General features: G+C 39.7%; 2 protein-coding genes across 2 annotated transcripts; both read right to left on the bottom strand.

Annotated features, from left to right (window-relative positions):
* Positions 1 to 4,057: 4,057 nt before the first annotated feature.
* On the bottom strand, positions 4,058 to 6,103 carry LOC136749611 (rho-related GTP-binding protein RhoB). Its single transcript, XM_066704069.1, has one exon. It carries the CDS (start codon positions 5,880 to 5,882, stop codon positions 5,292 to 5,294), a length of 591 nt encoding a protein of 196 aa, XP_066560166.1. The 5' UTR covers positions 5,883 to 6,103; the 3' UTR covers positions 4,058 to 5,291.
* Positions 6,104 to 11,855: 5,752 nt separating this feature from the next.
* On the bottom strand, positions 11,856 to 23,639 carry LOC136749568 (b(0,+)-type amino acid transporter 1). The gene is made up of 6 exons (XM_066703992.1): positions 22,838 to 23,639; positions 15,270 to 15,403; positions 14,704 to 14,833; positions 13,930 to 14,054; positions 12,812 to 12,899; positions 11,856 to 12,307 (listed from the first exon to the last, which is right to left on the bottom strand). The coding sequence occupies exons 1-6, from the start codon at positions 23,525 to 23,527 to the stop codon at positions 12,077 to 12,079; spliced, it is 1,398 nt and encodes a 465-aa protein (XP_066560089.1). The 5' UTR covers positions 23,528 to 23,639; the 3' UTR covers positions 11,856 to 12,076.
* Positions 23,640 to 23,712: the final 73 nt, after the last annotated feature.

Below are 23,712 nucleotides of genomic sequence, written 5' to 3'. Positions count from 1 at the left end.
AATCCACTAATTAGAAGGCATGTCCACATACTTTTGGCCATGTAGTGTAAAAATACCAGACAGTCCCTAAGCATGGTAACCCTAATTGCCACAGACATCTTTATTGTAGTTCCCTACTTTTTCCAGGTTTGAATGATTAAACAGATGTTGATGTTATTCATATTTTGATTCTGTTAAACAGTTATTTACATAAAAGAAGTTTTAAAAAAAAAGTTAAAAATAATTATCCCATCCTAGTTTGCACTGTTTTTTGTGGCTCCAGAGCTGGAGCTGTTTAAAAGCAGCCAGAACTGGAGCGGCAGTGTGGAGGGGCTCCGGAGCCGGACCTCTGGTTGCAGGAGCCGGCCCAGAGCTTGTGCAGGGGGTCTGCATCAGCCCCTGGAGCCAGCCTGGAGTTGGAGCTGAACCTCTGGAGCCAACAAACCCAGAGCATTGCCAACCCAACTCCCTATACCAAAATAAAGAGAAACCCCACTTCTGTTAGACCAACTACCCAGCTTTCTTCACCAGAATCACCACAATCACAGAACTGCTGGGTTAGCACACTGGCTTTGCTAATCTTTTGCAATTCCCTTTGTGTTGCTGTTTATTTCATGACCTTATTTCACCCCTAGTCTGATAATGTGCAATTGAAAGGGCAAGTGCCTTCCTCTCTCATTGTTCTAATGTTAATCAGCAGGACAGTGGCTTTGCTGACTTACTTTAGCTTTTATCACTTGGCTTCTGGCACGTATGTTGCATTTTCACACATGCCACACCAAACATTCTGTCTTCTCCAATCACACACAGCGAGGGAATTATACATTGGGTAGACCATTTAAAATGCATGAAGTGCAAATCTGTTACTGCTTTTTTGTTCTTATTTGAACTGAAAAAACAGCAAAACACAAATGCTGTGCTACAAAAAAAGGAACTATAGAGAACAGTATGTGGCTAACAATACTTATTTAAGAGTATTGTTTGATTCAGATTAAATATTACATTGTTTAAATCCTGCTTATTGGTAGAATATCAAATATATAGAGATAACAATTCAAAGACATTAGATGATAGCTAGATAGGTGAGGTTAGGTTTTATTTAACCAGAAAATTATTAATACATTGAAATTTACACCAAACCATATAGTAAAAACAGTAAAAAAAAAAAAAAAGATAGATAAGATTAGATTCAAATTTTATTGCAGTGGTTTAAATACATTCATTAATATTCACACCTATAGGGTACAGAATCCACTAGTATGAATTATCCAGGCACTATCAGTAAAATAATATAATGTAGCAAGAGAATGGAATAACTGTAAATCTTAGCTAAGCAGTATTTACTTAAGTATACAATAATTATTGTTTCCAAAGCTGCTGTGCCTTTTTGTTATTTTCTTTTTTCCCACATTATACCTTTTATTTAACAGCCTGAGAACCAGGACACTGAACAAAGGCTTGAACACTCTCCAAACTCATTAAGGCGCTATCAAGGGGAAATCATAATAAATTCACATCAAACGTTTTCCACAACTTCATATTTGTGATTCCTCCAAGGTTAAACAGAACTTTCATGGTGAAGCAGATGAAAGGAGCAAAATCACACACTATAATTCCAGGACAAACAGGACCACTTCTTATGGAAAGTGAGCAGAAATCAGTAGATTTTCAGGACCTATATAACATAAATAACATTTATTAGAAGAACAAGATGGCAGTATTCTTGTGCTCTGAATCAGGATTTATTTGTTTTATCTTTTTAAGGCAATTACTTTAATGCTTTCATCTTTTCATAGTAACAATCCATGATATTATATCTAATTACATCTGTTTGCTAGAAATAACTCATGTTTTCATGCCTCTGACTTTGAAGCAAATTATTTTGGGAGACTTTTAAATACAAAATGCAAATAAAACTGCATTCAAATTTCACTTAATTCTGCTTGAAGAGCACTAGAGCAAAGGGATAAGAGTAAATTAGTTTGATTATGCATGTTTTTTTTGTTTGTTTTTTAATTTAAGCCTCCATTTTCTGTGTTAATATAAAAAACTATTTAAAAATGTAATTATGAAAATCCATTCATTTATTTTCTTCTCATAGTTACCCTAAAGCAGAGGAGGCCAGCACAGGTCCTGGAACGGTGCAGGATCTTCTGTTTTTCATTCCACTTGAGCTGTTAGTTAATTTAGAAAATAACATGCTTACTTTGTAATGTTTAATTTTATTCCAGTTATTCAGCTATTGACTAATGAAATATCTATAACAAACTGCTATATCATGACTGCCCTACAGTATTCCCCACAACCTAACAATATATAAGGAATTAATACATAAAATATATACACACACACATATATTACACTTAGTACATAATATATATTACCAAGTAATTTCTTGTACTTTACTTAGGACTCTGTGGACTTCCTAATGCCAAAGTATGTATGCTAAGGGCTTTCAAAAATAAGTCCTAATAGGGGCCGGCTAAACCCGCAGAAAGTTAGCAGGATTAATTAACATGAGCTGCTCGGGATTCAAATATAAATAAATTGCTTTCACAAAATGATCTTATTTGAAGTGCCTCGTTCCCACAGGAAGAGCAATTCAAAAAATGCTGCCTAATACAATCTTTAAACCAAATATGCAGATTAACACACTGGTATCGAGTTACCAGCTGTAAAGAAATAAAAGAGCAATGGTCTGTCCTGCTGGCTTGCAAATGCATTTCCCCACTGCAGCATTATTTCCAGGGAAGTTCATGGGAAAGGCTTTATTTGAAACTCTCTCTTAGCCCACTCATACTGGACTCATTCCCATTCCTTTTTCTTAACGAAACACATTTTCTGAGTGAATACAACCCGAGATTTTCACACACCACTACAGCTGCAGTAAACTGTGCATTTCTACAAGCTATCCTGTATTGATTTTAATGTATTTTTCCATTCTTTACCTGATATAACAGGTTATAGTCTTAAATTATTGTTTACTGCGGTTGCTTTTGTATTCCACTTTCTCACTGGTTACTCTAACTTCTTTATATATATATAGATTAACTCAGTCTATTTCAGAATTACACATGATTAGATTTACTGCTTTGACATGGGCAGTTTGTAATGTTGTAATTTCTTGTCCTGTATTGATATACATAAGGACCAGATAAATACAAGACCAAAAACCTCAGTAAAGCAATGCAAATGGTGAATAATGTTATAAGATTAGACTGAACAGCATATACATTATAAGCCAAAGCTAGTGTTAAAAACAGTGAGGCACAGACCTACCCACCAATCACAAATAACATTTGTTTCAATTATGCTTCAATTTATTATCAGAAACCACTCTCTATTAATTATAAATAAAAACACAATAGGGCACACGTACGTAATTTTCAAATTTGTAAATGGGTTATTAAAGTTTTTATTTTATCTAGATTGTATTAAGACTATTTAATTAAGGATGAGCACATGAGCTGCAGAACTATCTAGGATCTAGGGATTTAATGTTGGGGCAGTCTATAGAACTTGAATTCAAGCAGACTTTAATGCTAACAAGCTCTGGAGATAATTGTATACTTAGAATATTAGAAGAGTATAAATAGAGCAACCTTTGCCAACTATTCTGAATACATATATTCTATGCATTTATTACCTACAGCTATTTTTCCAAAAATCATTAAGGGGTGGGGTACAATAAAATATACATGCATCAAAACCAGCCCTGGGGTTGATAACTATTCCATCATGGGTGGCTGGCCGAGACCGTTGAAGGGAAGAGACTAGCATTAAGGTTATTCATGCACGGACTTCTAAATAAATGGGTTTATTGTGGCACTAGGACCCGGCAGAGGCATGCATTGTGCATGCGAAGAGACCCCACCCCGCAAGACAAAGACTGTTCAGTGGGCTTCATCCTGCACTGAACTGGCCTTTCTGCGTTTGTTGTGGCTTGTTTACCAGCCCCCTCCCCCCTTTTCAGTGAACAGCAATGCCTGGCTTGGAGGATCCGAAAACGCATAGGGGGTTCATGCATACATTTCACATTGGAAAACGTTTAAAAAAAAAAGGATAACAAAGACGGTAGTTAATTTAATTTTTTAATACTTTTTTTGTAAAAACTGCTTACACAGCTTAGATACTTATGGGTTCATGTAAACCTTTCATACGTCTTATCACTTCATTGTCATTTTTTTTTAAATTATGTTTTAACAAAGACAAACATCCTTTGTACCACGTGTTTCAAGACGTATAAAAATATGATATTACAATAAAACAGACCTTTTAACCTCCTCTATAACAGAGAAAGAAAGACAGTATTATACACAAAGACCAGTGCGGCCACCGAGTTTGATTTGGGGTCTTTCTCTCGGAGGCACAAATCCCTTACAAATTGGCCACAGTGCATCAATACACTTCATCCCAGTCGAGCAACAATGACGCAGGACACACGGAGGTCCACCCGTGGAAAAGTTCAGAGAACAAGTGCCTCCGTGTGCCATCAAAACCTTACTGTGCAATAGCAGGGGGGGAAGGGGGAGAGAGAGGTTTTCATTTAGCAAAACCAAACTTTTTTTTTTTTTTTCCCCACCCCACCTGTATAAAATGTCAGTAACAGCAGTCAATGCATCAGGACTGGAACAAAGCAGGCACCTTGTTTTTGATGGATGGTTTGTACATCAGGAGTCTGCAGCACAAACCCCGCAGGTCCACCGTGCCAGAGCCCCCCCCCATCACACACCCCCTCCCGGCTTACTTTACAATGCCAAACCCCTCAGAAGAGAGAAAGAAAACATCTAGTCCCACCCTTTTGGTTTCAAAGGAAAAAAAAAAAAAAAAAAAAAAAAAAAGGTGCCAATTCATCTCTAGGGGTAATCAGCGTCCATTGTTCGTCCACAGACTAACACAGTTAGGATCTTGATGCAGCAGAGGACATTTGGATACAAAATATTGTTTTAAAAAAATCCACACAATGTTTAACACTGCTGCCGTTGCGGAGTAACATATCCAACCCCCATATTTGTTTGTTTAAATCAACATACATGATCATGGTAACACGGCACCCCACACCCACCCCATCCTTAAGTGACCACCAGCAAGTCTTAATAAATAGGGTCAAGCGCCACATTTCTGGATCCCTCTCCTTTGCTCGATTTGCACACCGGCAGAAAGAAACGAGCCCAAGTCTTTTTGTTGGTTTGTTTTTGTCTCGGTGTCCATTGGTTGGTGCGGTCGTGCAGACCTGGGCACGGGTCGGTCTGTAGTGTAGCGAGGATGGTTTTCCTCCGCTGTCCGTCTCAGTAGTCCGTGTGCGGCCCGGCTCACAGCAGCTTGCAGCAGTTGACACATCCGCCCGACGGCCGGGAGCGCTTCTGCAGTGCGGCCCGGGTGGCGGTCTCGAACACCTCCCGCACCCCGTCCTTGGTCTTGGCGGAGCACTCCAGGTAGTCGTACGCCCCGATGCGCACCGCCATGGCCCGCCCGTCCTCCGTCTTCACCGGCTCCTGCTTCATCCGGGCCAGCTCGTTCCGGACGTTCTCGTCGTTCCTCAGGTCCTTCTTGTTGGCGACCAGGATGATGGGCACGTTGGGGCAGAAGTGCTTCACCTCCGGCACCCACTTCTCGGGGATGTTCTCCAGCGAGTCCGGGCTGTCCACCGAGAAGCACATGAGGATCACGTCGGTGTCCGGGTAGGAGAGCGGGCGCAGGCGGTCGTAGTCTTCCTGGCCGGCGGTGTCCCACAGCGCCAGCTCCACTTGCTTGCTGTCCACCTCGATGTCCGCCACGTAGTTTTCAAACACGGTGGGCACGTACACTTCGGGGAACTCGTCTTTGCTGAACACGATGAGCAAGCAGGTCTTCCCGCAGGCGCCGTCCCCGACCACCACCAGCTTTTTCCGAATAGCAGCCATTATTGCTTATTTTCCTTCTGTCCGTGTAACACAACTATATATATTAAAGTGCAGGATTGCGAAGTAGTGTATAGCTTGTGCTCAGAAGTAGCTCGCTGGCTCTTGCTCTTTGGGGTTTTGAAAGCCCTTCGCAGTGAGATGCCCGGCTCCAGTCCGTCCGTCCGCTCCGCCGCAATCACTGCTGCTGTCCGCCTCCGCTCAGCCCCTTTTTTTAACTGGAAACTGGGCTCCGTCCGTTTTTAAAGACCGCAGCCGCTTTCTTAATATAGCAAGCCAATAGGAAGGAGAGAGGTGAGGTCACCGCTCCAAGGCGCCGCGCTGATTGGCTGTGCGATCTTACTATTCCGATGTGGGCGGGGTTTAGTTACTCACCACGAGGATCCACGCGCACCGTCCAGGGATGAGCTCAGTGGGCCGGAGTGCGCATGCGCCAGGCCGTCGGCGTCTGGGAATTGTAGTCCAAGGAAAGGCGTGAATCCCTAATGTATAATCTTAAAATACAGAACCCTCCACCGTTTTAAGTATAACAAGCCGTAAACCCAAGACAAATAGTGAATCAAGTAAGTTTGTATTATTATTATTATTATTATTATTATTATTATTATTATTATTATTATTATTATTTGCCTATCTGTTCTTCTTTAAATGTATCCGGCCCATTGCCATTGTAACAGTTTCTCTCTCTCTTTTCGTTGGATTATACATTTTTCGCAGTTTCTGTAGCATTCTTGCATTTAGTGAATATGTGTGTGTGTATATATAAAATACACATAATCTAAATGAATAAGTCCAGTGAAAATGTTTTACTGTAATGAAATCCATTCCCAAACATGTATTGACGCCCTGTGGTACAAGACTGTATATTTCGCCCATTCACAGTCACAGAATAACCCGAACACATTAGTGTGCTTTGTCGTGTGTAATGATTTCTCTGCTGGAAACGAAGCGCTGTTTCTAAACTTTGAAGAGTTTTTAATTTTTTTTTTACGGGGATATAGAGACATCATGTGGCGAACATGGGAAGTTTTTGTGTTTTACTGAGTGCCCAGTACAATTCTTCACCTAAAATTAGCTTTATTTTAAACCGATGATAGTTTGTCTATTTATTTTCCTTGTTATTTACACTATGCTGTTCCACTTATTGATCCACACTGTACTTTATTAAATTAAACGTGAATATATAATTTTAAGTTATGTGAGTTCAATATAATATTGTGGTTAAAATAAGTTTCAATCACACGTTAAATACGGTTTCTTATGTATATTGAAAATGTCCTGGAAGATTGTGGAACATCACCTTTTTCCCCCTTTCTTCAAATTGACCTTAATAGTTTATTTAGTGCTTTAAGAATGTTCTATTACATTCCCAAGTTGTTTTCTACTTTAAAAGGTGTGTTAAATGTTGTATTGTAACATTACATTACATCATTACGTGTTCATTCGTACATTGTAAGTTTACTTCCCTTTTGTTTTTTTGTTTTCAGACACACCCTGATGTATGATATATAATTTCCTTATATAAATAAATAACAAACACTTTGGTTTAGTCAGATTGGTCAGACAGCTTTAATAAAAATATAATATATTGTTTATTGAAAATGTATAATTTTCCCATAGAAAATGAACAGTCTAAACATAAAAATCATCATTTCATATCAATTTGTTACAAAGGTTAGGCCCCTTTGAAATAGAAGCTACTTATTTGATTGAGACAATGATTAATAAGCCAGAAATATGTGTAGGTACCATACTAAAAATAAACTGCCATAACAAAATATAAAAAAAATGTGTTGGACATGAAAAGAACATTTCTAAAGAACATAGTACGCTTCCTACTGCATCTTAAATTCCATGCATTCCATGTTCTTGGACTCCGTTCTGTGACGCAAATTTGTTACACATTGCAAATTGTTAATCTAGTAACAAACGAGGCTGTTCCTTAAAAAGGTCATAGCGAAGCACAACATGAGTACACTGACATGGAATGCTAACAGTGAGGATGTTAATGTGTTCCTCGTGTTTTCCTTCATCACCTCCATCTGAGCACAAACATCTCTGCTGTGGCAACGAGTAGAGAGCACACATTGTTTGTTAATGATACCTACCAGGCCAGCCAGTCAAGGAATGAAGATATTAAATATGGCTTTTTAAATGCATGTATTTTAAATTTTAATTGTATTTCTTTTCCCCACACATTCACACATATTCTTTAATTTGCAGAAAAACAGGAGACTATAAACCAGACTGACAGTGGGTAATAAAAGACTGCTTCTCAAATTTCGCCGAAATATTTTGCAGGACTATGTTTTATTTCCTCTCTTTCCCTCTTTGGCTGTCCCAGTTGTCATGCTAGTATTGGACATTAATTGTGATATCATCATATATTTTTCTATATTAACAAGGCTAAGAAGATTGATTGTCACTTTATTGATGTAACATCTGTCTGCCTTAAGAGGTTAAGAGGTCAATAAACAGATCAGTACAATCAATGTTCACCGTGTAAGACTGCACACGTCTGGGTCAGGAGGAGGGAAATGGGCCTTGATCTCACACTTCACTCTGAGGTGAGGCCTGTAATGGAGGAGTGCATAGCCTCAAGGATCAACCCATACATGTTTTATAAAAAGCTAGAATGGAAGTGATTTCCTGTTGTCTCAGGTTTCGCTTGAAAGTGTGTAAAGAGAAGTTGAAACTTACTCCCACCTGTTCCCTGGGTGCAGTTCATTGTCATTGTTTTCACAGTCTTGTTTTTAACTGCTGCAAATTATTGTTCTTAGACTAGAACCTAGAGTGTGTGTGTGTGTGTGTGTGTGTGTGTGTGTATGTATGTGTATATATATATATATATATATATACAGACGGGTGACAAATTAAAGGAAAATCCTGAATAAATGAGTGGCGGAACATAACAAATGCAGATGCCTCCAAACAGGTGTACTACATGATACAATTAAGCAATTAACATCCTATCATGCTCTGTGGCATGTATAAAAATGCTGAGCAGGCCCAGTTGACCTCCATTTTCGACCAAGATGGCAATAGGAAAGGATCTAAGTGACTTTGAAAGAGAGGTCATTATTGGGGCACAAATGGCAGGAGCTTCAGTCACAAAAACACTCAACTGGCTAATGTTCTCAACGAGTGGGTGAGTGCATGTGTGGTGACACCAAGAGAACGGTACAGACCTGACTGCTTGACCCCTACAGTGAGGGGGTCCAGAGGCTCTGTTATGCTGTGGGGGGCATTTTCCTGGCATGGTTTGGGTCCACTTGTCCCCTTAGAGGGAAGGGTCACTGCAAATCATTACAAAGTTATTCTGAGTGATCACCTTTATCCTATGGTGAAACATTTCTATCCTGATGGGAGTGGTCTCTTCCAGGATGACAATGCCCCCATCCACTGGGCACAAGGGGTCACTGAATGGTTTGATGAGTATGAAAATGATGTGAATCATATGCTATGGCCTTCACAGTCACCAGATCTCAACCCAATTGAACTCCTATGGGAGAATTTGGACCGATATGTTAGACAGCGCTCTCTACCACCATCATCATAACACCAAATGAGGGAATATCTTTTGGAAGAATAGTGTTCATCCCTCCAGTAGAGTTCAGAGACTTGCAGAATCTGTGCCAAGAGCATTGAAGCTGTTCTGGGGGTTCGTGGTGGCCGAACACCTTACTGAGACAATTTATGTTGGTTTTTCCTTTAATTTGTCACCCGTCTGATTATACATATATATATACATGATTCAATTTAGAAAATGAAATGAAATGAAATGAATGCTGTTTCTTTACCGCCATCTTCTGGGCAGTAAATGTGCTGCAAGTACCAGCAAAACCTGGTTCAGATTTTCGAAGTTGAAATATCCATGTTTTTAAATTAGAACAGGCAGAATATGAAAATGTGATTCAATAGATAGATTTTTTCAGGATCATTCATTAACTTAACCATAAGTACTGTGGACCAGATGTATACCACTGCCTGGATTATAGCAAAACCTGAAATATCTTTCCAGCTGCACAACACCAATCCAGAGTTGCTTTTTACTTCTACCACCTGGCCACAGAAATCCACCTATTTAGTACTGGATTGTTAATTTGCACTAGGAGTTTCTGTTGAGTTTCTGGTCAAATAGAGGGCCTAGTGTTGCAGTGAAATAAATAAGTATGTGCCAAGTCCACAAGATTTCTGTAAATCAAAGAGGAAGTGGGAATCACTAGATTACTCATGATCCTGTCAGTAACTGTGAAAGATTCCTGAATGTCTCTTTCAGATATATCTGCAAAACAACACAGCTGATATCTTCCTATGTAACTTTCCAGATTTGTGTATTCTACCTTCAACAGCGTAATGCAGATATTTTTATAGCTGAGGTGAACTTTAGGTAAAGCAATAATAATAATCCTTAAGTGCCGATCTTTGTTAAATGGAATTTGTTATGCACAATATTCTAATGTAAGTGATGTTGCAAAATCATTGACCCAGTGGAATAGTTTCAGCATTGTAATATAATAGGTAAAAAGCATCATCAATATACACTCACCTAAAGGATTATTAGGAACACCTGTTCAATTTCTCATTAATGCAATTATCTAACCAACCAATCACATGGCAGTTGCTTCAATGCATTTAGGGGTGTGGTCCTGGTCAAGACAATCTCCTGAACTCCAAACTGAATGTCTGAATGGGAAAGGAAGGTGATTTCAGCAATTTTGAGCGTGGCATGGTTGTTGGTGCCAGACGGGCCGGTCTGAGTATTTCACAATCTGCTCAGTTACTGGGATTTTCACGCACAACCATTTCTAGGGTTTACAAAGAATGGTGTGAAAAGGGAAAAACATCCAGTATGCGGCAGTCCTGTGGGCGAAAATGCCTTGTTGATGCTACAGGTCAGAGGAGAATGGGCCGACTGATTCAAGCTGATAGAAGAGCAACTTTGACTGAAATAACCACTCGTTACAACCGAGGTATGCAGCAAAGCATTTGTGAAGCCACAACACGTACAACCTTGAGGCGGATGGGCTACAACAGCAGAAGACCCCACCGGGTACCACTCATCTCCACTACAAATAGGAAAAAGAGGCTACAATTTGCACAAGCTCACCAAAATTGGACAGTTGAAGACTGGAAAAATGTTGCCTGGTCTGATGAGTCTCGATTTCTGTTGAGACATTCAGATGGTAGAGTCAGAATTTGGCGTAAACAGAATGAGAACATGGATCCATCATGCCTTGTTACCACTGTGCAGGCTGGTGGTGGTGGTGTAATGGTGTGGGGGATGTTTTCTTGGCACACTTTAGGCCCCTTAGTGCCAATTGGGCATCGTTTAAATGCCACGGCCTACCTGAGCATTGTTTCTGACCATGTCCATCCCTTTATGACCACCATGTACCCATCCTCTGATGGCTACTTCCAGCAGGATAATGCACCATGTCACAAAGGTCGAATCATTTCAAATTGGTTTCTTGAACATGACAATGAGTTCACTGTACTAAACTGGCCCCCACAGTCACCAGATCTCAACCCAATAGAGCATCTTTGGGATGTGGTGGAACGGGAGCTTCGTGCCCTGGATGTGCATCCCACAAATCTCCATCAACTGCAAGATGCTATCCTATCAATATGGGCCAACATTTCTAAAGAATGCTTTCAGCACCTTGTTGAATCAATGCCACGTAGAATTAAGGCAGTTCTGAAGGCGAAAGGGGGTCAAACACAGTATTAGTATGGTGTTCCTAATAATCCTTTAGGTGAGTGTATGTATATATATATATATATATATATATAAACTACGAAACTTTGAAATTAAACATTAAGGATTTAATTCTTGTCTATACAAATGTAAGATTATCTTGCTTAAGGTTCACTTTTTCTTTGGTATACAGTAAAATGTTATATATATATATATATATATATATATATACCTCCATGATTGGAGGTAGAAATTGCCAAAAGAAACAACTCTCAGGATAAAGTCATAGGTTGTTTTAATTTTGCCCCATATATGGATACTCCTTTCTCTCTAATGTTTTGAGGATCTTTTTACATCCCAGCCTCCCCTACCACCCCAGAGCTGCATAGCACCATTTAACAGCAACTGTTACAGTCATATTTTATGGACAGGATAAGATGCAAAATGGGTGATCGTCATGAATCCTGTGTGTAATTTGTGTCATCAGACTATAGGATATTTACACATTTTTGTCAACTGGAGCAACCTCAAAAAGGAGCTGTAAAAACAAAGTAGCTTTAGTCAGTAACCCTGGGCAAAGTTTGAAGTGTACAAAAGGGATGTAGATAAAAGTCCCACTGACAATGAAGAGGATCACATACAGGTATTCTATCTGAGGGTTGTCGACGATTGGAGAAAGCACCAGAAACACTGCAGCTATTAACATGATGATCGGGAAGACAATAGGGACCTGCAATCAAGGGGTAAACATAACAGAGCTTAATCGACCTTGGCAGATAGTAGATTCATACAGTACTGAAAGAAATTGAGCGCTTAGAAAGAAAACATAGTTTGACATGTATGCTTGTCGTTAAGGAATCACATTACTAAATTATTCGTTTCCAAAGTTAATTGTAAAATCTGTAACATTATGAATGAACCATTTTCAAATCCTTTTTTTTTTTTAAATGACATGTTGGCCTCTGGTGCTTTATACTACAGTATAATGAAAACATTGTCTGTTTCAGGGTATAATTTCATAGTATTTCAGGATTTACCTGTATCAAGGGCTTGAGTACAGTGTGATCTATCAGGAAACTAAAGATTTTAAGGCTGAAATATATAACAATCATGGTCTTTCCTATATTAGAATGCCTTGCATATATTATTAATGATATCATGTTTCAAATTAACAATGTTTTTAAATTATTTTTTTAAAGAAAAACAACTAAGTTTTAAATGGCATTTATCTCACCTTGTAAGGTCTGTGAAGGTGCGGTTTCTTAATCCTCAGGTAAAGGAGGCTGGAGAATATTATCCCATAGAAGACCCATACAGTGAAGCTGTGGTTGAAATAGCCTTTAGTTTGTGAATGCACTATCAAATCTATACAATATTATGGATATATACAGTATACATAAAATAACTTACTGGAACATAGTATATCTTATGAATAAACAATCCTATATACATAAATACATAACATATTCTTGAAATAAACACATTCTTCAGGATCCTCTTTTTCAGGTTATGCCACTCCATACCAAATCTCAAAGACATGAATGGAATTCAAATAAAAGGATTATTGCATTACAGACACCTGCTGTACTGAAAATTGTGAGTTCGAAAGGGGTTAAGAAATGTAGAACTGAATAAATGGATCAGTCATTACCAGCTCTGCGAAGTCTGTGAACCCTCAACATAATAGTTAGTTCGTTAGTTAATAGTTAGTTTTGAGACTTTCTCTGTAATTGTGTTATATGTGGCTGTATAGGTTCATTTTAGGATAAGCTTTTTGTGTTTTTATTTCAATGATGTTAGATTATTTCCTGATTGATGTTCACACTATTTGGCTTTTGTAAAAGTATCAGCTGCAGTATCTGATCCACTGTAGAGCACAGGAAACTGGGAGGGAAATGTCTAGAGCATGCAATTAAAATTGTGAACAGCAGATGATATTGCTGTCTCTGAAAGTGTTTACCCTTACTCTTATTATCCACATTATTATCCACAACAGCATATCCAAATATAAGGCATTGCTATTCCCCTCTCCCCTTTTCAGAGTGAAAGACAAATTTTTTGATTGGAAAGAGATTGTATTCTTATCTTTCTCTTCTTATGTAGTTAATGCCAAATTAGTTTTATACTGCAAATATTTAACTAGTTAAAAGTCAAAAACAACTTAGTGTAAAGATAAAAAAAAGATAAGTTTGATGCTATTTTTTCATTAAAAAAATTAACAGCAAACAACAACAACAACTATCCACTGTATTTGTGAAATTGTTTTTATACCGCTGTTATTCTGAAATGTAATTTGGACCAAGTCTGTTGGAATGAATGCCATTCAGCACAACAGATTAAATGAGGCAGTACCTGAAAAAGCTGATAACAGTGTTAAAGTCCCCAGGAATCAGCACCAGTAAAGCCATAGCTGTGTTGATGATGAGAGCAGGCGAAGGAGTCAGACGGTGCACATGCGCCATGGACAGGATTTCTGGCTGAACAAAACCCAAACACAGACGCTCACGTCATCTGCACAGACCACATACACACACTGCGTTACTCACCGGGCACAAGTGGAAGGCAGAGAGTTTACAATGTTTATCCTCACTGTCATCTTTAATTAGTAAACATTGTATCTAAAATATATAACATGAAAAATGTTGTTACAACTACTGTACATCATAATCAAACCATTTTGGGGGCAATTTTGACAAGATACAGTTCTACTCATATGTATTTCATTTGAGTATTTCAATCTGTTATTAGTTCCAGCAAATATACAAATGTAGTTTAAATTTGATTCCAGAAATCAATGGCTATAGCAGAGCATCAATTCAGGATACAGATCCAAGGAGAGTTGTGGGATGCAATATAAGGTCTGGATTCAAAGCCATCGCTGAAGGATACCTTTCCCTTTGTCTTCTTTTTAGTGTCAGTTTGCCTTTATACAAATGCATTTATTAGCTGTATATGCAAGGCGTTCTCTTTCTGTGGTGGGTTCCTATTCTCTCCTCCATGTCTTAAGGTTTATATATCCATTGTACGTCATGCATACATTGACATGTGCATCATGTAAAGTGGTCTGTAGGGTGCTATATCAAATTAAATGGATATAGTGATTGATTGATTGCTTTATATTCTTACCAGGTGGCCTTCCCTTGCTGCCACAAAGCACATGCGGCCCCCACTAAAGTAAGACCCATTCAGAGACCCGAAGGCAGACATCGCCGCTGCCACTGACATCAGCCAACCCCAGCTACCTAGCACTTTGTTCCTGTTGACAAACACAGAGAGTTAACTTTGCTCTTGCTTTTCAGGCAATAAAACGCACACTATGAGTTTCAATGTACAGTATGTGTCAGCTGTGTATCTTGGACAGAACACTGAATACTGTTCTGTGCAAAGAATAATTAAGGATATGCATCTGATAGGAAAAGGCAGAGCCACAGTATTCAGTTTCCAGCTCCATCTATCTATATGCATAGCTTTCACACTACTTTATCATGGTGAAATGGGCAGGTCCTTTCAAGAATTGAAATATGAAAATGAAATGTACTTGATATAAAGTCAGCATTAGGTGTAAGGTATCTGTAATTACAGAAACAACCCCTCATTTGCTGCTGCAGGATAGCTTGAAATCCCAATTATTTTGAGATTATTAAATAGCACCAAAAATAAGTTACTGTCTGTGAATAATAACACGATCCTACCCCCATGTGACAGCCACAGCAGTTGATGTCATCAGTTCTCTCGGGGTCATGACTGCCAGGTAGCTGACATTCACCAGAAGGTAAAGCACTGTTACCATGGGGATGGCAATTATCAATGCTCTATGTAGATTAACCTGAAAAACAGTGGATTTAAGGCAGGATGGTTTAGGTGAGTTAATGCCAATATGGAATGTTTTGTGCAACAACAGAAAAGGCAGTGATACTCTATGTGTTATATAATTTCTTTGATGATATCATATTATAAATAGATCAGCATTCAGTTATTCTATGAATATAACAATAATGATACACTGAAATTAACAATCAGAATGTGTATTTTTGTTTGTTTGTTTTAGAATAACTGCGTTCATTCAGGCATATTCTAGAATTCTGGTAGCTGAGTGTTTATTAAACTCATCACACTGCTCAGACAACTTAGTCATAATCCCAGTGTCCCTGAAGCCCAGCTGTTAATAAGACATTCTCATGGCAGAAGTCACTAACACACATGATTTTCCAGAGATTTTCCAGTCATATGCAATAGCTTGTAGAACCAGACACACACTGAGTGAAGTTCATCTCCACTTGTTATCAAAGGTCATGCTGGCATAGTCATTGATGCAGAGCTTCTGCTCCGGAAACATTTTCATCATAACAGTGTCACTGGCAGAATTATTCTCAACTAAATGTGTTGTAATCTGCCTTCACTGGTTCATATAGGCAATCTTCAACTGCATCTGCACCACTTTAACTCCCCAGTATTGACTGTGTAGCGAAGCCTGTCCCTAATTAAGAACTTTAAAGAGTAATAACAGTGCGTGGTGAATGAAAGATACCAAAATCATGACTGTAATAACTATTATAGTATATTTTACAGTTTTTGCCTTTTGTACATTTTGACTACAGGTATGCTTTAACTTTTCATTTTGAAACTTATTACAATTATAGGGTGAAAATAATGGCAGATGTCCAATTCAAGTATCTTTACCTCAGGATGTTTCAGCTCTTCTGTTACATAATTCAATTTGTACCAGCCAGCGTAGGACCACAGCCCCTGATAATAGGCTATGCCCACTGGATTGATGGCCAGATTTGTGCCTTGAAATGCATCCTGAAAGCTGTCAATGTTTCCATCAATGAGCTTCACCAGCCCATCAGTATGGCAGTAGCAGCAACACACTTTTCTACCAGTTGAGGTGGTTCGCACCCCTGGTAAAAAGGAGCCACGGCACACTGTGCAACGCTCAGGGCTAAAGCTGCAATGCCCCATGGCTTCACCACCAGTGAAAAGGTCAAGGCCACAAAAAAAGCCTGGAACGATCTATATATCCATAGGATTTAGATGAATTCTCCACCAGATTCTTTGATGATGGTTCCCAGTTCCCACCCAGCATAGCCACCAGGCCACAGGCCACCCAGATTACTAAACATCTGGGCTCCCAATGTTATAGAGCACCTGCTTTCAGGCCCCCCCCCCTGTCCACTCCATTTACACGCAGCAACATGCAGACATTGTACAGTGTGAAGTGTCCATGCATAGCAGACTGAAGATAATGCTTCCACATTCCAAAATATTATATTCTCAGATACACTATCAATGGAAATGAGTGAACTAAAAGCACAGAAAGAATGATAATTTACCATACTGAAAGATTGCTAGGCTGATTGAAATAAGCCAACTGAAAATGCTAAGTAATATCGTTTCACTCCTCGAATTTCCATGTATAGCGCCAATAGCAGCCCGCCCCCCCCCCCCCCCACCCCCGCTTCTGCGGCCCATGGACAAATCACAATAAGAGATTTTTTAGATTTTCTTTTAAGCCTGGCCAGTAGGAAATCAACATGCACAGATCAAACAGCTGCGTCTCTCTGCCCCCGCCACTCCCCCAAGTGCATCACAGGCTGGCAGGTGGCACAGATACAGGGCTGCGTACACACAAGAGCAAATCCGACCACAAGCAAAGACGACATAGATACAGAATACTTTGTAACAAAATTTCCTCAAGACGCATGGGCCTCTTTGCTGGCTCAGGCCCCGGGGCTTGAGTCCTGGTAAGCCCTTGCATTAAATAGGGCCTGCCCGCTGTGTGCCTGACCTGATCGTAGTGCCTGCTATCATTGAGACTGCACTGACCACTGACTGATTTTCTGCATGTTACTGTATCTCTACAAGCACTGGATATGCCAATATCTTCTGTTGCAGTTTCCTTCATCTTTTCAGATTAGATCTTTTAAATAGGGATCCCTTGATAAAAGCAAACTGTCAAAGTGTACCACCCTGTGTCAGTTATGAACAAAGTTCACCTTTCTTTGTTAATAATTACTTGCCAATGTTTAAACAATTAGTATTGCAATAAATGGTTTTATAGCAGCAAGACCATACACAGAACACAGGGCATTGTGTTTGGAAGGGTTAGTCACATACTGACAACATTTAAACAGTGACCCTTATGTTACTGAGAAATAGGCACTGAACAATAGACATGTTGAAGATGATTGTTTTTTAATGGTGTCACTGACACAAGTTAATAATAAAGAGAGCAAGGTAATGGCTTGCCAGTGAACAAGCTGACAATATAATTTTAATCTTGATTTACTGATAATTAATTTGAAGACGGAGGATGTGCATTAGGCTATGTGACATGAAACATATCAACTTTCAAGGATAGAAAAATCTCCATGAATAAAATAAAAAGACTAATGTAGGTAGTGATTAATTAAACCATTCAATAGTAGTTGAGTCATCAGAGTCATACTCTGTCTCAGTTGCCTCCAAGTACTGTAAACTTTCTCCAAAGGGAAGTTGCTCCACTCAGCAGTTTAATTCTCAGGTCATTCAGACTCTCAATCTTCATTTTTGGTTTATTTTATGCATCAAAATAGTTTTCACAACTGCATTTACTGGCTGCTGTTTGGCAAGCAAAAGTCAATGTACAGTATATGCAGCCCCAGCCAAGAGACTTACAAATTACTTTCTCCTGCCATATTCAGTCCGAAAGGTTGACTCAAGAGGCGCAAGGAGGAGACAAGTACTGTGTTTCTGGTGTGAACCCCATTAACATGGACATACAGTGGCTCTCAAAAGTATTCACCCCCTTGGACATTTCCACATTTCATTGTGTTACAACATGAAATCAGAATGGATTTAATCAGGAGTTTTTACCACTGATCAACACAGAAAATGTCCATAATGTCAAAGTGAAAAATATCATCTGAAAATTCTTCTAAATGAATTACAAATACAAAACAGAAAATTATTGAATGGATAAGTAATCACCCCCTGATTGAGCTGTGGTGAAACCAATTGGATGGAGTCCACCTCTGTGCAATTAAGGTGTGTCACATGATTTCAGGTTAAATACACCTGTCTCTAGGAGGTCCCACAGTTGGTTAGTACAATTCCTAACAAAAACTATATAATGAAGATGAAGATGAAGATGAAGATGCATTCAATGCAAACCTGGAATAAGGTTCTTCAAAATAACTAATCAGGGGTAGGATATAAGAACATTTCCAAGGCATTGAATATCCCCAGGAGCACAGTAAAGTCCATTATTAAGAAATGGAGAGAATATGGCACAACTGTGAATCTGCCTAGATCAGGCCGTCCTCAAAAACAGAGTATCTGGGCAGGAAGGGCACTAGTCAGGGAGGCCACCAAGAGGCCTATGACAACTCTAAAGGAGTTACAGTCTTCCATGGCTGAGCTGGGAGACACTGTGCTACTACAAAAATAACCCGGGTACTTCACAAAAGTGGGAGAGAAAAACTTGCATTACATCTTGGCTAGAGTTTGACAGAAGGCATGTGGGAGACTCTGAGACTCTGAGTGGAGGAAGAGTCTATGGTCTAATGAAACCAAAATAGAGCTTTTTGGCCTCACCGCTAAGTGCAACATTTGGTGCAAGCCTAACACCACACATCATCCTGAGATAACCATGCCTACTGTGAAGCATGGTGGTGGCAGCATCATGCTATGGGGATGCTTCTTTCCATCAGGGCCTGGAAACCTTGTAAAGATAGAGGGCAAAATGGAAGCAGCAAAGTACAGAGAAATCCTGGAAGAAAACTTGCTGAAGTCTGCAAGAGACCTGGGACTTGGGAGAAGATTTATCTTCCAGCAGGACAATGACCCCAAACATACAGCCAAAGCCACACTGGAGTGGCTTAAAAACAAGAAGGTCAATGTCCTGGAGTGGCCCAGTCAAAGCCCGGACCTCAATCCAATTGAGAATATGTGGGAAGAGTTGAAAATTGCTTTTCACCATAGGTCCCCATCCAACGTGATAGAGCTTGAGCAATTTTGCAAAAAAGAATGGGCAAAAATGGATGTGTCCAGATGTGCAAACTGGTAGAGACTTGTCCACTCATGGCTGTAATTGCTGCCAAAGGTGTCTCTACCAAATATTGACTGTAGGGGGTGAAGCTTACTACCATTAGTAAAGCAACAGACTAGGTTTTCAGCAATTTAACTGTAATGAACACAGTAGCTGCCCAGCAGTTGTTGATGATTGACAAATTGATTACAGCAATGTACATCTCCAGTTATTTTGTGATTTACACATTATCAATCTACAATTTCTGGATATCAACATACACTGAACAAAAATAAAATGCAACATGCAACAATTTTAAAGATTTTAATGAGTTACAGTTCATATAAGGAAATCAGTCAATTGAAATAAATGTATTAGGTCCTAATCTATGGATTTTAAGTCTCAAGTTTTGAGGGAACATGCGATTGGAATGTCCACCAGAGCTGCAGTCAGATCAAGACCCTGATGAGGAAGACGAGCACACAGATGAGCTTCCCTGAGATGGTTTGTGACAGTTTGTGCAGAGATTCTTCGGTTGTGCAAACCCACAGATTCATCAGCTGTCCCGGTGACTGGTCTCAGACAATCCCGCAGGTGAAGAAGCAGGATGTGGAGTCCTGGGCTGGTGTGGTCACACGTGGGTCTGTGGTTGTGAGGTTGGTTGGATGTACTGACAAATTCTATGAAACGACTTTAGATGCGAGAGATTTTAACATTAAATTCTGTGGCAATGGCTCTCATGGACATTCCTCAGAACTTGAGACATCTGTAGCATTGTATTTTGTGACAAAAATGCACATTTTAGAGTGGCCTTTTATTGTCCCCAGCACAAGATGCATCTGTGTAATGATCATGCTTTTTAATCAGCTTCTTGAAATGTCACACCTGTCAGGTGGACAGATTATCTTGCAAAGGAGAAATGTTCACTAAAAGGGATGTAAACAAATTTGTGCATACAATTTGAGAGAAATAAGCTTTTTGTGCATATGGAAAACATCTGGGATCATTTCATTTCAGCACATGAAACATAAAATACTTTATATACACTTATATAACAGATTTTAATATTTTTAAATATTTTTGTTGTTAAATGCAGCTGCACAGATATTTATATATAGATATACATATACAGTACTGTGCAAAAGTTTTAGGCAGGTGTGAAAAAATGCTGTAAAGTAAGAATGCTTTCAAAAATAGACATGTTAAAGATTATATTTATCAATTAACTAAATGCAAAGTGAGTGAACAGAAGAAAAATCTACATGAAAGCCATATTTGGCGTGACCACCATTTGCCTTCAAAACAGCATCAATTCTTCTAGGTTCACTTGCACACAGTCAGGGATTTTGTAGGCATATAGTTAGGTGTCTGATTAAACAATTATACCGAACAGGTGCTAATGATCATCAATTCAATATGTAGGTTGAAACACAATCATTAACAGCTGTGTAGGAGGAATAAAACTGGGTGAGGAACAGCCAAACTCAGCTAACAAGGAGAGGTTGCTGAAGACAGTTTACTGTCAAAAGTCATACACCATGGCAAGACTGAGCACAGCAACAAGACACAAGGTAGTCATACTGCATCAGCAAGGTCTCTCCCAGGCAGACATTTCAAGGCAGACAGGGGTTTCCAGATGTGCTGTCCAAGCTCTTTTGAAGGAGCACAAAGAAACGGGCAACGTTGAGGACCATAGACGCAGTGGTCGGCCAAGGAAACTTACTGCAGCAGATGAAAGACACATCATGCTTATTTCCCTTCGCAATCGGAAGATGTCCAGCAGTGCCATAAGCTCAGAATTGGCAGAAAACAGTGGGACCCTGGTACACCCATCTACTGTCCGGAGAAGTCTGGTCAGAAGTGGCCTTCATGGAAGACTTGTGGCCAAAAAGCCATACCACCGATGTGGCAACAAGACCAAGCGACTCAACTACACATGGAAACACAGGAACTGGGGTGCAGAAAAATGGCAGCAGGTGCTCTGGACTGATGAGACAAAATGTGAAATATTTGGCTGTAGCAGAAGGCAGATTGTTTGCTGAAGTATTTTTCACCTTTTTGATGGTATGACGGCATTATTCAATGGCCATTTTCTACTGTTCGTAAAGCAAAAATAATAGGACACAACTGACATTGAATTATGTTTCCCTGTTCTGTGTCAGTTGTCTTGAAACCAAATCATGCACACACTATCAACGACGCACCTTTATTGGGGAAAGATTCACTGGGGTCACTTTGCTGTGAAGTTTCACCCACACTGCTCTCCTCCATCTCGTCTTCATTCATTGTGCATTGATCACGTTTGTTTATGTCAACACGCAATACACATGGCATTTATTTTCGATATTTGGCTGAGGAATATTCACTCCAATACAAGGTCGCGTTCGAGAATCGCAGATCTGCGCAGACTCAGAGATGCGCGTTCTTGGAGCGTTTCTGCGTGACGCCACTAAGCCCCGCCCCCAGAAATCTGCGCAGAATCGAACAGCGCAGCACAGCTCTGACAAGCGGCTGCGGGACAAAAGATTATGCAGAAATCAAGTTAAACTGAATGAAAACTGCTACTGCCCCCTTCATTATTTAATGAAGCTGTGAACAGCAATGTCAAAACCACAGATACAGAATACTAGCTCAACACTTTAGCATTGTCAATGCTTTATTAAATAATTACATCAATTATTTGTTTTAAATATAATGCAAATCTATGATGCACGATATTTAAGTTGTTACTTAAATGATTGGCAATTCTATTTTTTTAAATAAAAACATAATATAAAAATAATAACTTAAGTCATCCAATTACATCGATTTCTGCATGGTTTGTGAAGAAAGGTGCTCGCGTTCTTGTAGCGCAGATCTGCAGGATCCAACCGATCCCATTGGTAGATCCGTGCAGATCTGCAGAAATATGCGTTACAAGACCGCATGTCTTGCGTCTCATGTCAGACAGCGCAGTCTCAAGCAGCCGGCGCAGCGAGTTGTGGGATAGCTGAATGCTGAATGCCTTTATAGGTATACCGCCCAGCCGTAATCTGACGTAGATTTTTCTTCTGTTCATTCAGTCTACATTTTGTTAATTGATAAATATAATCTATTAACATGTCTATTAAAAAGCACTCTTACTTTACAGCATTTTTTCACACCTGCCTAAAACTTTTGGACAGTACTGTATATACTAATTTAAAGCCATCTGGTTGGTATTGTGATATCAGATGAAAAACGATTTCATTTGCAAAGTCAAAATGTACTCACCTCAGGCCTTTTCAGTTCTTCTGTCACATAATTCAGATTGTTCCACCCCTCGAAGGACCACAGAGCTTGAAAAAAAGCTGCTCCTACTGGATTTATTCCCACTTTTGTGTCTTGAAATGCATCCTGAAAGCTGTCACTGTGTCCTCCAAGGAACAGTATCACTACCCCTCCGATCACTATCACCAACAGTGCTAGCACCTTGGCTACCAAAAAGAAGATCTGAATAGACATGGAAAACCTCACACTGAGGGTGTTTACGATTGCCAGCACAAGAATACAAACAGCAGCCACGATTTTTACTATTAGCTGGGGTGCGGTGCACCCCTGATAAAAAGGAGCCACAGCATATTCTGCAAAACTCAGGGCCAAACCTGCATAGCTGGCTGGTCTTACCACCATCATGGAAGTGAAAGATAGGAGAAAGGCAAGAAGTGGTCCTGAGGTCCGTAAGATGTAGATATAATCCCCACCAGACTCTGTGATCACTGTCCCCAGTTCCGCATAACATAGTGCACCCAACATAGCCAGGACACCACAGGCTCCCCAGATCAGCAGGCTTGCTCCCGGGCTCCCAATGTGGTATAGAACCCACTGAGGGCTCATGAAGATCCCAGAACCAATCATAGTACCAGCTATCAAGGATACTGCATTGAGCAGTCCCAGGTCTCGTTTCAGACTGAGATTTTCCATCTTGTCATGAGTCTCTGCAGAGGCAGACTTTTCACTCCTTGAGTTTCTCCCGTTTCTCCACTCAGGAGTTCCTGTCTTCTGTTAAGAAAACAGAGAATATGAAAGTAACAGCAGTATTTGGCATCAGGAGAGGACAAGGTCAGAGTTAATAATTACATTCCTCGGGTGAGTAAATGTGCTAATCT

The sequence above is a fragment of the Amia ocellicauda genome, chromosome 1 (genome assembly GCF_036373705.1).
Source record: "Amia ocellicauda isolate fAmiCal2 chromosome 1, fAmiCal2.hap1, whole genome shotgun sequence".
Taxonomy (NCBI): domain Eukaryota; kingdom Metazoa; phylum Chordata; class Actinopteri; order Amiiformes; family Amiidae; genus Amia; species Amia ocellicauda.
This window is presented reverse-complemented; position numbering and strand designations above follow the sequence as displayed.